A 15,717-nucleotide genomic window follows, 5' to 3' on the forward strand; every position below is an offset into this window, starting at 1 on the left:
TCAGGCTTCACTCTGCACCAGAGCCTTCACTGGCTGTTTCCGAGAGGCTGCAGCCTTCTCTGTAAGATTCTCTTGAGTCTGGGATTACAAGTGCTGTCTAGAGTGTTCTGTCCAGACACACTATGATCTTCCCTGATGGGGAAGCATCAGTCATACTTTTTTTCCTCTATTTTCCCTGATGACTCAGTCGAGTAGACTGTGCTCTTGAGGGCACTGGTAGGCCAGAGCCCCAGAGTTCTGAGGGAGGCTATCCAACCAGTCATTCACCTCCATTGGGTTAAAGAAAAGCATGGCAGAGCCCCCATATTGGATCTACAGTTTTTCTGGGCATAGGAGGCTGTATTTCAAGTTGAACCCTTTAAGTCGTTTTTTGTTAGCCATAAAAGATTTTCGCTGTTCCTGTACATGCTACGTATAATCAGGGAATATGCCCTGATATGTTGGAGGTTCGTGGCCTTGTGTACTCTGCAATATAGCTTTGTGATCACGAAAGTTGAATAGGCGGTCAGTAATAGCCCTTGGAGAAGCTCCTGAATTTGGTGGCAGTGCCAGTGCCCTGTAGGGTCTTTCAATGGTGAACATTTTTAAGTTGTTTTGGCTTGAAGGCTGTTGTGATCCATTCCTATAGGAAAGGTTCAGTGGAGGGCCTTTCTGCTTTTTCGGGGAATCCCACGAAGCAGAGGTTGTTCCCCCTGGTTCACCCTTCGGATTCTTCGGCACATTCGTCAAGTGGTGCTGTTAGCTTTTGCAGTGCCAAGATGGTGGTGCGTAGATTACAAACATCTCGGTGCAAAACCTCCACATTTTGTTCCACCATAGTCATTCTATCCACCACTTTTCGAAGTTCAGCGAGAAGCAGAGTGACATCCACCGCCACTTCTTCGATCTTGTTAACCACTTCAATTTTGGAGCTTTGAATTGCTGTAATTAAATCCACCAGGGAAGGAGTCAGAGCCCTTCCCTGATAGGTGCTTACCTGTGTAGCTGACCAATCCCCCCTTTCAGGGCTATTTAGGGTCTCTCCTTTGGGTGATTCCTCAGATTCGGATTGCAAGACTGAGTGGCCCAGGCTTGGGAGGACAGATCGCAGGCCGGGGGCATAGGGCAGAGCCACGTGCTCATTCACCTACCGCCTGTACAATCCCGGGCTGCCACTGCGGTCTGCCAGTATTTTCAACCAGTTCTGGGGCCTCTGGGTAAGCACCTCCTCTGGTGCCTCACTGTATGTGCTGCCTCCAACTTGTGTCTGGGCATCAGGATCTCGGTTTCATCCCAAGGCAGACAGCAGCTATATTCTGGGGGGTCCTCCCTTATAGTCCACACACAGGGGAGCTTTAGATGATACAGGATGGCTAGATATTCAGGAGGATTATAACAGGATGAGACGTTCGGCTATGGGAGCTTGCAAGGGAACGTCTATTTGGCAAACTTGACAGGCGCCGCCTTGTGCATGCACCATTTCACAAAGGCTGCAATGCCAGGCCTGCAGACACATTTTGCATGGGTTACCATGGGTGGCTTAAAACATGCTGCAGCCCATGGGGGGTCCCCTTGTGTACCAATGCCCTGGGTACCTAAGACCATATAATAGGGATTTACATGGATGCACCAGTATGCCAACTGCAATGTGTATTGGGGGAGATAGCAATGACACTGGGGTCCTGGTTAGCAAGATCCCAGTGAACTACAGTCTAAATATACTGACAACGGGAAAAAAGTGGGGGTAACTATGCCAGACATCTTTCCAATATTCATCGGATAGATACGTTTCCTTCATACCCATTTTTCACTCAGCCTACTTCACTAAAAGAATTGGTCTGTATTTGGACCTCAATGAAAAACCATTGTAAGGTGTAGCTCAGTTGTGCTTGCTCTGGGTACTTTGGGTTCTTGGAAAACCTACAAATTCTATACATCACTGCAACCACGGGGGTCTAGCAGACGTAATGGTATAGTGCTTTTGTTAATCTGCCATTGTGACAAAAAGTTATGGACAAAAATTGTGTCACAAATGCCAGTTTTTTTCCTACTCATTTTCAATATTTCTTTTTTTTCAAAAGTTATTTTCCTTGGGAAAACCTTGAGGGATCAACACATGACTCCTTGCTGAATTCGAAATGTTGCCTACTTTTCAGAAATTTACAGTTTTTCTGGCCACCCATGGGTTTCACACTGGTTTCCACCACAAACCGGAAGCAGGCTGAGAGCACAAAAATAGAGAAGAAAAGCTACCTCTTACAAAAATGCTAAAACTTTGGTACAGAATGTGTTTTTTGATTCAGTTCTGCAAGTTCCTGAAAGCTGAGAAGATTGTGACTTTAGTACAACAAACTGCTTGTGGATGGCATTTTTAGGGAACAACAGACACTCATCTGGAGCACTTTTTCAAACTAACCTCAACATTTTGCTATGTTTTGCCTATTTTCTCAGTCCCCTCCGGGGGAATCCACAAATCCTGGGCACCTTTAAAATTCCCAGGATGTTAGAAAAAAGAACACAAATTTGGTAAGGATAGCTTATGCGCATAAAACGTTCTGCCAAGCCTGTGCAGGAGCGATTGTATCCGGTCAGGTTACCCTAATCAACAGCATAATTCATCACTCCAGTATGACCAATTGTAGAACCAAGGTTATATACATTATCATCTGTCCATGCGGCCTAGGAAATGTGGGGAAAACAGGAAGAGTTTAGAATATGGTACAGTGAACATAAATCAGCAATACGCACCTGCAAAGGCAATGCCCTACTTGTTTTACATTCGCAGCAACTGGGTCACACTGAGGAACAACTAAGATGGACTATTTTGGAGAGAGTGAAAATATGCCCCTGACTGGAAAGTAATAATCCAACGTAAGAAAAGAAAGTTTTTTGGGATTTACACTCTTGACACTTTTGAGAAAGGCCTTAATGAAGATATTCCATGGGAAAATGCAATCCACTAGAATCCCATGGTTGAAATCTATGCTATCTGGACTCCCTCGGACTGATTTTTTTTTTTTTAGGTACAGGTTATGTTTATGTACTTGGAAGGCATCCCTCTGCATGCTTTTTTCAACAGAACATATTCCCTAATCTGACACGTGTAATGGACTTGTGACTGCTGTTTTTGACCTATTAGCAGGAAAGCCTGCTTGTGTAGTTTCACCAGTTTACTGAAGTTTCATCTGATCATATCTCGAGTGAGTATAATCTCGAGCTGGCCATGTACAGAAAGAGCCCCCTTTAACTTCGTTCTGAATATATGTTGCATTGTAGGCTCCAAGGTGGCACCCCTTTTTAAACTTCTATTCTTTGTCCTTTTTTCATTTTTGTACTCTCAGGTTTCTCTGTTGACATCATTCTAGCCATGTGACCAGCGTCAGCAATTTTTAAGTTGCGTGTGGGCAACCGATTGAATCTCTTTCGTTATCCGACAAATGCCATTGACTGTACAATGTTGGCTCCACGTCATCTTTTATCCATCTGCAGGATAGTTGTGTTTTATCATAGAGCAGATTTTTCTTTGACGATTGAGACTTTACGGGCGTTCTGCTTTATAGCGTGACCTTTGAAGCTTTGCTACTATTGTATATCTGTCAGATAACGAGTGGGAAGATACAGAGTTTGTCACTTGTGCTGCCTTCTTTGTTTGGCACGGGTGTGGTGTTTCTCTTCTCAGGCCCCCTTAATGACTGATTCTTTTGAGGGTTTTATATGCATATTATAACCACTTCTTTTTTATGCAGACTCACGTTTGTGCACACAATCTGTATTTCTGGCTTGATTAACTAGGTAGATTCATTTTTTTTTGTGTTTTTTTTTTTTCACACTGGATGGCACCTTTAAGTGAGTTAGCGCATTACGGTCTGCTTCTCATTACACATGGGGTCTTATTTTTGGTTGCAGTGATCTCCAATGTACCAGAGATATGTATGGGAATGGTATTTATTTCCTGGCATCCATGACATCACTGGTTTATTCTTCTTCTTACATCAATGCTCGTTTTTCCTCAGTTAAGTAGATTTTTGTGTTTGGCAGTTTTATTTTTCATGTGTTAGTGATAAATACTTTTTTGTGTGCGTGTACACACATATATATATATATATATATATATTGTATATATATATTTTTTGTGAGGTGGGCTTTTTTAATCTGTTTATCGTGTGTGAGTCTCTTGTTGTCTTTACCTCGTCCACTCACATTTGGGTAAGAATGTTTTCTTACTTAAGTAAAGGTGCATGGGAGGAAAGAACTTTGGATTTCTATCTAGTGAGCATGCACAAGTATGGTATCAACTGTATATTTGCACGATAGTCCTGCACACTATTAAGATGAACAGTGTATTATCCACTGGTTACGGTTTCTCTTGATACACTTATATGTGGAATGTATCACTATGGGTGTTTTATGTGTTTTAGTGTTTAACTTTTATTTAGTTAATCTTTGGGTGTTTTTTTGCCCTGTCAGTACTTCAATACAAGGCATTGGGTAAGTTCAAGTGGGGATTGCAGTGCTCGCTTTACCTTATCTTTATCTTATTTCCCTTTAGAGGTGTTTTGGGGTTTCACACAAGTTTTTTTAAATTGTTATTTCCTGAAGAAGGTGGTTTCCGCATGTGTGTGGTTCCCACCAAAACGTATATTGGCACTTGACATTTAAGATAGGAGACACCATTTACAGGACTTCAAGGTGCTGAACATTGCACGACAAAGTTGTGAAATATATTGGGAAGTAATAGAGCAAGAGCTAAATCATTCAGTCAATGAATCAATGAACTTATTAATTTATGCCACTACAATGAGCTAATCAGGGTGGCATACTCAACCATTATACAAATAATACAATGGACATACTAAGCACTATTGGATGATAATTGATGGAAGTATCTATTTACGTTATATATTATTATTCAATGCCAGATGTCAGAGATTCAAATTTTTAGTTTGGGAATGTATTATGTGTAGCTGAATGAAGTGGATGGGATGGATGGCATGAATGAGTGAATACTGAGTGGTTGACCGGGGTTGTGTGAAACACCTGAAAAACTGCATGGATGTATAGTGAATTTAGATTTGTATAATTTTGCGTTCATTTACATTTTGGATTTTGAAAAAATTAAAGAGTATGTTTATGCAAGCAATGTAATAAATGTTTGTATCTGTATTTGTCGGCTCCAACCCCATCCTTCTTCGAAAATGTTATATTTGTTATGACTATATGCATACAGGTAAAGTATTACTAGGAGTGGTGTTTGTTGTAGCTGTTAGAAACTGGGTTTCTAGTTTGCAGAGGTATATATCCTTGTCCAAGTAGGGACCACAATCCTAGCCAGGGTAAGTCACAACACAATTCAAATTATCCTGTGCCCACCCTCTGGTAGCTTAGCACAGAGCAGTCAGGCTTAACTTATAAGGCAATGTGTAAAGTATTTGTGCAATATCTCATACAGTAACACAGTGAAGACTCCACAAAAATACACCACACAGGTTTTGATAAATAGATAATATTTACCTTAATAAAATAAGATAAAAACCGACAAAAATCCAATATGCACAAGTTGAGATAACACTTTTTAAAGGTTTAAAAGAGTCTCACTCCTTAAGAATCAGTGGTTTTATCTTTCTAAAACAGTACCTGTGATGTGTAAAAAATAATGATGCACGGGGCCGCAGAGGAGGAGATGCACTGACAAATAAGGTGCTGTGTTTGGATTTCTGGTGCGGCACAGACAATGCTTCCTTTCTTTCCACGCTGCAAGGTGATGCATCGATTCCCAGGAGAGCAGCCTTGGGTCCTCACTGCGATGCAGGGATATTTGGGTATGCCCAGACGTGGGTTCCTTGCTCACTGTGCCACTGGATTCAAGCTAGCCTGGCTAATGAAGGGTGATACCCTGACACTGGTCCCAGGATGGTTGTTTCCAGGCCAGGGAGGACCTAGCCTGGCATTTCGGGCTGGACTGTTCCCATGGGGAACAGGGTCAAGACTGATTTGCATATGGCTGGGTCCAAACTGGGGTGGCATGGTGAGCAAACGAACAATGGATTAAACCCATATCTGTGACTGAGGGTGTTTTTTTCCGTCCATCATCCTTTTGTGTTGCTAAAATATTTTGACGCCCACGGACGATGCGTTGAAAATACTGAATGCGCTTGCAGAAAGGAGCAGGTGCTCCGTCTATCCAGTAGGTGCTGCAGTTAATTTTCAGACACGAGGCAGGCACTGCATCAGATTCCCACTTGTGAGTCCTGCGTTGCGTCATCCCGGTTGGAGGTGCATCGATTTTCCAGCTGCGATGCAGATACTGTGTCAATTTAAGCAGGTGTTGCGTCGATTTTCCGACACACAAGGATTTCCTTAAGGGATGAAGGCTCTGTTGGCCCTGAGACTTCAGAAACAGGAGGTAAGGTCAATCAAAGCCCTTAGGAGGAAGGCAGAGTCCTTCCAGCAGAGCCAGGAGCTTCAGGGCAACAAGCAGGAAAGCAGTCCTTCAGCAAAGCAGTTCAGATGAGTCCTTTGGGCAGCCAGGCAGTCTGACAGAGTCCAGGTGCGGGTCCAGAAGTGTCTGATTTGGTGGAGTCAGAGACCCAGTTTATATACCCAAAAATGCCTTTGAAGTGGAGGAGACTTCAAAGAGTGGTTTTGAAGTGCACAAGTCCCCCTTTCAGCCCAGTCCTGTCTGCCAGGATTCCTGTGGGGGGTTATGAGTCATTTGCGTGAGGGCAGGCCATTGGCTTTTGAAGTGTAAGAATGAGCCCCTCCACCCTTCCTGTCCAGGGAGGCCCATTTAATACGCAGATGAATGCAAATGTGACTGAGTGTCCTGTGTTTCTGGCTGTCTGAGTGAAATGCCCAAGGGGAGCCATCAACCAGCACAGATCAGATGTGGATTGGAGACACGCTGTAAGGCACACTTGGCAGTAAGTGCAGAGAAATGCCCACTTTCTAAAAGTGGCATTTCTAAAATAGTAATATTAAATACAACTTCACCAGTAAGCAGGATTTTCTATTACCATTCTGGACAAACTAAACATGACAGGGCTACTCCTTCCAGATCAGAATCTATCATTTAAAAGCATAACAGGGCGGTTCTAATGCTATTCTAAGAGAGGAGCAGGCCTCACAGTAGTAAAAAAAACACATTTGTGAGTTTTTCACTACCAGGACATGTAAAACACATAACTACATGTCCTGCCCTTTACTTACATGACACTAGGTAACACTATGGGTTACCTAGGGCCTATCTTAGAGGTGACAAATATAGAAAAAGGGGAGTTAAAAGTTTGTCAAGTAGCTTTAAATGCCAAGTCAAAGTAGCAATGAAACTGCACACAGTCCTTGTAATGGCAGGGCTGAGACTTGGTTAAGGGGCTACTTATGTGGGTGGCACAACTCATGCTGCATGCCCACTAGCATCATTTAATTTACAGGCCCTGGGCACCTGTAGTGCACTTTAATAGGGACTTACAAGTAAATTAAATATGCCAATTGGGTATGAGCCAATGTTACCATGTTTTAGGGAGACACCATATGCACTTTAGCACTGGTTAGCAGTGGTAAAGTGTCCAGAGTCCTAAAACCAGCACAAATGAGGTCAGATAAAAAGGAGGAGGAAGGCAAAAAGTTTGGGGTGAGCCTTCAGAGAGGGCCATTTTCCACCAGTAGCAGAATACTTTTTCCGCCTGGAAACTGCTCCAGATTTGTTAGCAGGGGCACTCTGTGATAGTGATTCACTACACAAAACCTACCCCAAACAGGCAAAACAATGGCTCAGCACTGGGTGGTGGGGTGGGAAGGTCTAGCAGCAGAAGGTTTAATATGTGAATGTTGACATGTTTCTATCTATATAAAACACTAACTTGAATTCCAACTCAGTATTGTATGAGTGAACCTTATGCTGAAAACATTAGTGGACAACAAGAAATATTAGACAAGTGGCAAGGGCTTGTGGAAGTATTACAACTGACGCAACTTGAAAGACCATTTACAACTGTTAAGTACTACAAAAAGACTATACCTGCAGGGATCCAGGCTCCTGGGCATAGGGCCAGGGCTAGAGGTTTTCCTTTCTTTAGCATTGTTGAGGTTTTTGGGGAGCTGGACACCAATGGTGCAGCTAACACGCAACAGAAGGTTTACAAATAATTGCTGGTAAAGGCTGAGTACAGCTGGGCTTGACTCCGGCACAGACAGGATCTCATGCAAAGCACATGTTGCCTACAGACAAAGAAGAGAAAAGAAGCACAGTAAGAGTGGAACACAGAAGGACCCTGCACTCCCACGTTAATGTCATAATGTCATATCATAGTGCTCTTCAAAAGATGTGCCATCATTGTGCAATATTCCATAGAAATATGATCCCTGAACATTACTCAGCAAGGTAAAAGCATCATCAGTATGTAGCACTTTCATTAGTAGGTGGAAGAAGCTGGCTCTCTATGTAGTGCACTAAAATGAAGTGCAGAGAGTCTATTGGATCCCAGTTGGTATTACAGAGGCAAAGGTAGATAGGACTAATGCTCTATTTTGTGGTAGTGTGGGCAAGCAGTTAGACTTATCAGAGGGTAGAGCTAAGCATCTGTTGTACTCACAGAAGCAATAAATGAGACACACTCACAGAATAAATCACAGACTAATTGAGAAAAATAGCAATTCTTTTTATATTTGTTCCAAAACCAAGAACTTCGTAATCAGGAAAGAAGACTCTTAAGCATAAAAACCTTGCCGTTTCAGAAATAGACAGTGCAATTCCAGAGTTCTCTCAATGTTATCCTATGGAGGAAGACAATGTTAAGCTGAGGGTTCACAACGACTTACAAAGCCAGTCTCAGCAAGTTAAGGTAGGTACTGGGCACTGATCAGAACCACACCAACAAGTCACACTGGGAAGCACTGGCGAGGCAGGGAGCAGAGGTGCAGTAAGGCATCGGGTGCCCAATGATTTCCTATGGGTATTTGATCCTCATGAAGACAGGATGCAGGCTCTGGCTAGGAAGCCTGTCGAGGACAACAAACAGATAGGTAGTAGACTTGGGGTGCTTGAGAACATAGGTGCACTTTTGGTCCTCTTCTCCTATGCCCAGGTTCGATGAATGCAGGGTTATCTTTAGGCATCAGGGGGTCCTGTGAGTTCAGGCTGCGGGAGTCGTGGAGGAGTCCAAAAGGGGCAGACACAGGGTGGGCTATAGCTCCTAGGAACTGGTGGATGTCATTGGCACCGGTGACCCACCTCAGCTAAGGGTCAGGGATCACAGGTGCAGTGGTTCCTATAGCTGTCAGATTTTCTCTTTCCACAAGCCTGTGGGAGAGGAGTCCAGCGTCAGAGGCCGCAGGAGTGTTGGGAGAGTCTAAGATGGGTGAGACCTCAATTGAGTCTGTTTCTTGGCAGCTGGGGATTCGGCTTGGCACAGTCGGTTGGCTTCACCTCGGGTTGTGAACAGGTCACTTCTGGTGTCGGGTTTCCAGGATTGCAGCAGCAGGATTCAGTAGCCGCAGAGTCTTTTCTTTGGAGTTTCTTCTTGTAGGGCAAGTCCACTACCCACAAGAGACTAGAGTCTTTATTGAAAGCTGGACAAGTTGAATTTTTGTGCAGGGTCCTTCGAGTTCAGCAGGAAGGCCACAGGGTCTGGTTCCAGGTCAGCTGCGTATTCTTTTCCTCTTCGGCAGGTACAAATCTTCTTTGTCCGGGCCTTCTTAAGTTGTCAAAAACCTGAGTTCTAGGGTTTAAGGGTACCATCTAAATACTCAATTTAGGGGTGTTTCAGGGAGTTCCAGGTGGTAGCCAATGGGATGCCGAGCTTTAGGGGGACTACAACTTATGACCACCTCCGCTGGACCCAATTGCTTCCAAACAAGATGGAGGAATTTGAAAAGTACTGTCCACTTCAGCTCATCCACCTTAGGCGTGGGACCTGCATGAAGTGGGCACTCCTCCTAATTTAACTAACTTTTCGCCTGTGCTGATGCCAAAAGTGGGGTCAGGACAGGAGGGTTGGTCATCTCTGCCATCCATTGAAACATGAATTGCATTACAATGGTGGCAAGGCCTTTGAGGCTTCCCGGCCTGGGAGAGGAGGTCACACCTCTGCCCAGCGCAGGCTTTTGTTTCAGGCCCGCAAGAGCGCTGGCTCTCACCTTAAGGGGCCAGAAACACATCTGTGGTGTCAGAACTTGTTAGGACCAGTCAGTCAACACAGTGGGAATTGGTGGATTTTTAGGGGCCACCTCTAAGGTGCCCTCTGTATGCATTTTTTAATAAATCCATCACTGGGGTTAGTGAGGGTTTATTATTCTGAGATGTTTGATCCCAAACTTCCCAGAATTCAGAGAAGCCATAATGTAGCTTGGGAACTCGTAATGACCAGTGTCCAGCACATGCGTTTGAAAGGGCTTTTATGTGCAATTACTATGTCTGAGAATCGACAAAGACATAAAAGGAGCATATCTGCTCATGCATATATGCCCTCACATGTAATTTAATGCACCCTGCCTTAGGGTTGTAAGGCCTGCTAGAGGGGTCACTTACATATATTGCATGCAGTGTTCAGGGACATGGCAAACAGGCTGTGTGCCATGTCATTGTTTCAATTCTGGGAGCACCTTGTCACACAGCCTGCAATGGGAGTCTGCATAAGGTTGGGGCTGGGTCCCTCAGAGTGGCACAAGTTGTGCTGCAGCTCTGAGGGCCCTCTTCACTACCCATGCCCTTCGTATCAGGGGTACCATTTACTAGAGACTTAAAGGGAGCAAAAGGGCCTGGTCTCTTGGGGATCAAGTGACCAGGAGCCTTGTTTTAGGGAAGGAACACTGGCACTGGGGACCTGGTTAGCAGGAACCCAGTGCACTTCAGTCGATCTAAAAGGTTAGCAAAAAGTGTGTGTGTGTGTGGGGGGGGGGCGTACTACAAACAGAACCCAGCTCCCTACACAAGCCCCCCCCCACCCCAAGCCAACAGGTCAGGAGACTCAGACAGACCTGGGAAGAGTCTTTCAGGCGAGGAAGAGTAAGGAAGCAGGTTGCATGGTTGCAGGGCCTACTCTGCCTCAGAACCTGCTGTCTAGGTCATTTCCTTTGGGAAGCTGACCTACCTCAACAGTGTTAGGACTTCATTCAGAACACACTTTAGTTTGCTTTTTCCCTTTTCTTGGGATGAAAGGTGTCCACCTCTGCTAACCCTATCTTAGTCAGGGCAACTGTCAGCTTACCCAAAGAGTTCACCCACAAAGGGAGTAATCCCACTATGACCAACCGGGTCAGGGGGCCTATCTTGCTATTTGACATAGGGTTAGACCACCATGCCAGGGATGGTGCAGCCATAAAGGCTAACACACATCAGAGGCCTGTGAGCTGTCAGTGCCCAGAACCACACCTTTAGCTCTTCACTGACAGGTGAGGGGGCTAAGTTACAGGCTTCTTTGGGTTCAGGGTGCCTGTCTGCTGTTTTAGATTGGGGGGTTACTACATCCTGTAGCAAACACCTTTCGTTCACTCTCTTTTTTGTTAGCTGAGGAACAACCAACTCAAGCTTAACAGGTCCCTAACTAGTCAGGACTTCTTGTGGGTCAGGCTGGGTTTCACCAGTGCCAACTTTGGATTTCTTCCTTTCTGGAGCGGAATCTCATTGGTTTACTGGAACTTTGGCTAAACGTTGCTCACCTTTCCTACACTTCTTGCTATTCTTTATCTTCTGGGACCTACTTGCCCTCACTGCAGGGGCAGCAACTCCAGAATCCTTGAAAGAGGACTAGCTCCTCTTTTGGACTTTGACCTACCTCTGGGGGGGGGGGGGGGCATTATCAAGGAGACGATAAAGGGGGAGGTCTGTACTGATTACCACCTTTCTCCAGCTTAGTGACCCAGCTTTTTCTATGGGCACTAAAGCCACACACCTGGCAGTGATCTCCCCTGGGATAACCCTTACCCTGGCAGTCTCACCTGGGATGTACTGGTTTGAAAGTCCCAGCCTGGCATGCATAATAGTGTGACTTGCACAGGGATCTTTCAGGGCAGTGGTTGGGATTTAATGCACCAGTAGGAGGTGGAAGTGTTTACTCTCCTCTAGAATCTCCAACCCACCCGCCGGCCCCAATTGCCAGGTTAAGGCAAATAGGACCTCCTCATCATAGGAATCATCTCCTATGGCTACACTGGCACCCCTGGAGGTTTACAAGTGGGTTTGGTTTTAGAACAGGCAGTGTCCTTTATTTGGTGCCCTGTCTGCTTTCGGTCCAAAGCACCATGCCTTAGTGCCATCCCAGTTTTTACCCTGGTACCCACATTTGTTTTGTGAGGTGTCTTGAGACCCTCCCTTCTAGACATCCTAGCTCTACCCCAATGACCAGCCTCCCCACCCAGCTCTTGGGGAGTGACTGGTCCCAGGTCCACTAGGTACTGATGAAACTTCTCAGAAGTACAGTTGGTAAATATAATGCCTATCATAATCCTGCACCTGACTTCCCTTTAACCAACCACCTAGTGTATGCACAGAAAAGTCCTGTCCAAAAAATTAACCCAGGACTGACTCGGGCTTTGTGAGTCTTTCTCAACCTGATTCTATACTCCTCAGAGCTAAGTCCAAAGCCCTCAATCAGGCTACCCTTCATGAGGTCACAGGACTTTACACCTGCCTCATTCAGTGTCAGGTGTCTACCCCTGCCCTTTCCATAGAACATTTACCAAAGGAGAGAGCCCCAGTGCTTTCAGTAAACAAAGGTACTCTCTTTGGCTGTGAACCACTTGGTGATATGATCACCTTCCTCATATTTGGGGACAATCCCTTTGGTGATTTTAGGGTCAAAGTGCTCTACTCTGTCCCTAGTTATACGATTGCTGCCGTTCATGGGTGCTAAACCCATCTATTTTATTTATTTTTCTATTGCTAGGATCCTGTCTTACAGGGCCATTACCCTAGCTAGTCTCTCTAAAAGAAGCTCCTCTTCAGAGAATCTTTTTCTGGAACTTGAGTCCTCCTCACTAGGGGGAGGTGTGCTAGACACTTGTGATACAGGTCCCCCTCTTAACTAGGGGGGAGGGGGGTCCAGTTCCCACTCATGTGCATTGCCCTGATCTACAGTGTCAGTGGCCTCATCTGCAGCATGGGCCTGCTCAGCCTCTGCCAGTAGCTCCTGGAGTCCTGCACTGGTAGGGTTTGAAACTGTATTTATTTTGTACCATTTACAAAGGGTCCTTAACTGTTTGTGAGACAACTTAAGGTAAGGGCTGAGTCGAGCTCCACAACCTTGTCCTCCGAGTTACTGTAGGAAAGGGCCTATTTTGACATAGTTACCCCCCACACCCTTCCTGCCTGGTTTCTGGTGCAATTTCAACTGAAAGTGCACTGGGTCCCTCCTAAACCGGTCCCCAGTGCCAGATCTCTTTCCCTAAAACTGCACAGTCCTTTGTGCCAATTGACAAACCTTTAGTTGCCACTGTAAGTCCCTAGTAAATGGTAACCCTGGTACCTGGGGCATAGGGTAATAAAGGAAGGCCCCTGAGGGCAGCAGCACAGACTGTGCCACTCTCAGGGACCTTCTCACTGAGTACACGCAGTGCTGCCTTCACAGGCTGCGTGTCTTGGTGCAGACCTAAAATGAAAACTCAACATGGCACACAGCCTCTGCTCCTTGTCCCCTGCACACTGCATGCAATATATGTAAGTCACCCCTCTAGCAGTCCTTCCAGCTCTAAACGCAGGGTGCATTATATTACATGTGAGGGCATACCTGCATGAGCAGATATGCCTCTGCTACGTCTATGATGATTCTCAGACACAGAAAGTTAACAGTGTGGCCATTTTAAGTACATGTGATGGACAAAAGTCATTACAAGTTCCCTAGTTACATGATGGCTTCACTAACAAAAGGGAAGTTTGGTATCAAACATCTTGTATTGTTAATAAACCCTCACTGAATCCAGTGATGGATTTATTAATACATGTACTCAGAGGGTACCTTAGAGGTGCCCTCTTGAAACCCACCAACTCCAAGAGTGGGCATTTGCTAGTCAGAACCAGTGCAGCCACTTTCAACAGAGGTCTGGCCCCCCTGAGGTGAAAGACAATGCTCTTGAGGGCTCAGAACAAAGGCCTGCCCTGGGCAGACATGTGACCTTATCTTCCAGGCAGGATGGACATTCCAGGGCAGGGAGATTTAAAAGTCTTGCTGTCTTTGAAATGCGACCCAGGCCTATTCAAATGGTGGAGGAAGCCGACCCCTACTTCCTGACCCCGCGTTTGGTGGCAGGACTGGAGGGAAAATTGGGTAAATTAGGAGGAGTGCCCACTTGATGCCAGTCCCTCTCCGAGGGTGGACAAACTGAAGTGGGCACTACCTTTTAACTTCCTCCTTCTTGCATGGAAGGAATTAGGCCTATATGGTTAGGACTATGCCACTTCCCAAAGGAAGTGGTCCTAGGAAGGGTGTAGTCACCCTAAAGGTGGGTAGCCCATTGCTACCCCAGTATAACGTTCCTGAATTCAGTATTTAGGTGGCACTCCTGAAGCTTAGTATCAGATTCCTGTCGACCTAAGAAGAGCCGGACACTACAGAAGTCACCCAGCAGACAAGACTGAAGATCCCAAGTGACCGGGCCCCAGCCCTACCGGCCTGTCTGCAGCCTTCAAAGAACCTGCGCCCAGAAGATGACTGTCCTGCAGCCTAGTGACTTCCAAAGCCTTGGGAGGACTGCCTGCCTTCAATAAAGAACAAGTACTCCAGTGGATAGCGGACCTATCCAAAGAAGAAAGAAGTCTACCTGCGGAACCACCTCTGTACCCGACACCCATGGCCTGAGTCCAAGTGGCCCACCAGTCCAGTGAAGGCTCCCCAGTGCTTTTGATCCAGAGTCCATCGTGGGCCGACCCCTGCCAGATTCCACTGCAACTTCTGCAGTCTAAATCTAAGGGCCCTCCCTGACCAGTAATCTGTTTCCGATGCCAAAAGACACCCCTAAACCCTGGAGCCTAGGGCCTTGGGGAGCTAGACCTCTAGTGTCCCTAAGGCCTCTGGCATCTTAACTTACCTGGGCAGCTGAGGGCTGACCTTTCCCGGCCTCCAGGACAAAGCCTGCAGCACGTTTCTGAAACAGATCTCCTGCATTGACTAACACTGGAAGCCCGAAGCTGTACTGGCACTCTGCACCTGACCGCCACTGTGCCGCTGAGGGTGTAAGTTTGGTGCTGCCTTGTGGTCCCCCCTTGTTCTTGCTTCAAGCCCAGGAGATCCACCCTGACCCCACTCCACTCACCTGTAAGCAGCGCTTCAGCAGACACCCCCATCTCCACTGAACAGCATTGGGCACCCAACACTGTGCTGGCACTCTGCACCCAGCTGTCCCTGTGTCGCTAATGGTTTAAGTTTGGTGCTGCCTTGTGGCCCACCCGGTGCTTTCCCCAACCCCCGGAGACCAACCTCTGATACCGCCTGAACTTACCTGGGAGCAGCACAACTTCAGTCCCTTCCAGTCTCCATTGACTAACATTGGGCACTGACTCAGACTTTGGCACCCAGCCGCCCCTGTGCCACTGTGGGTGCACTGTTGGTACCAAACTCAACCTTGGACGGTGCTAACCAGAAACTCTGAAGACTTGGGTTGTAAGTGTGTACTTACGTGAGAAACTGCACTCTTGTTTTCCTTCCATAGGTTAACATTGAAGACTCTGAAAATTGCACTGTTGATTTTTGAAACACAAAGTATTTTTAATGCAAAAACTGCTTATCTTGTAACACAGTTCCTGGGTTC

The 15,717-nt window shown here is 46.0% G+C and overlaps 1 protein-coding gene across 1 annotated transcript in view; it reads right to left on the bottom strand.

Annotated features, from left to right (window-relative positions):
• MROH1 (maestro heat like repeat family member 1) overlaps window positions 1–15,717 on the bottom strand; it is a 1,237,492-nt gene that overhangs the window by 197,286 nt on the left and 1,024,489 nt on the right. The window contains exon 34 of the mRNA XM_069221041.1: window positions 7,997–8,196. Within this exon, the coding sequence (XP_069077142.1) occupies window positions 7,997–8,196 (200 nt within the window). The remainder of the gene's footprint in view (window positions 1–7,996; window positions 8,197–15,717) is intronic.

The sequence above is a fragment of the Pleurodeles waltl genome, chromosome 2_2 (assembly GCF_031143425.1).
Source record: "Pleurodeles waltl isolate 20211129_DDA chromosome 2_2, aPleWal1.hap1.20221129, whole genome shotgun sequence".
Classification (NCBI taxonomy): domain Eukaryota; kingdom Metazoa; phylum Chordata; class Amphibia; order Caudata; family Salamandridae; genus Pleurodeles; species Pleurodeles waltl.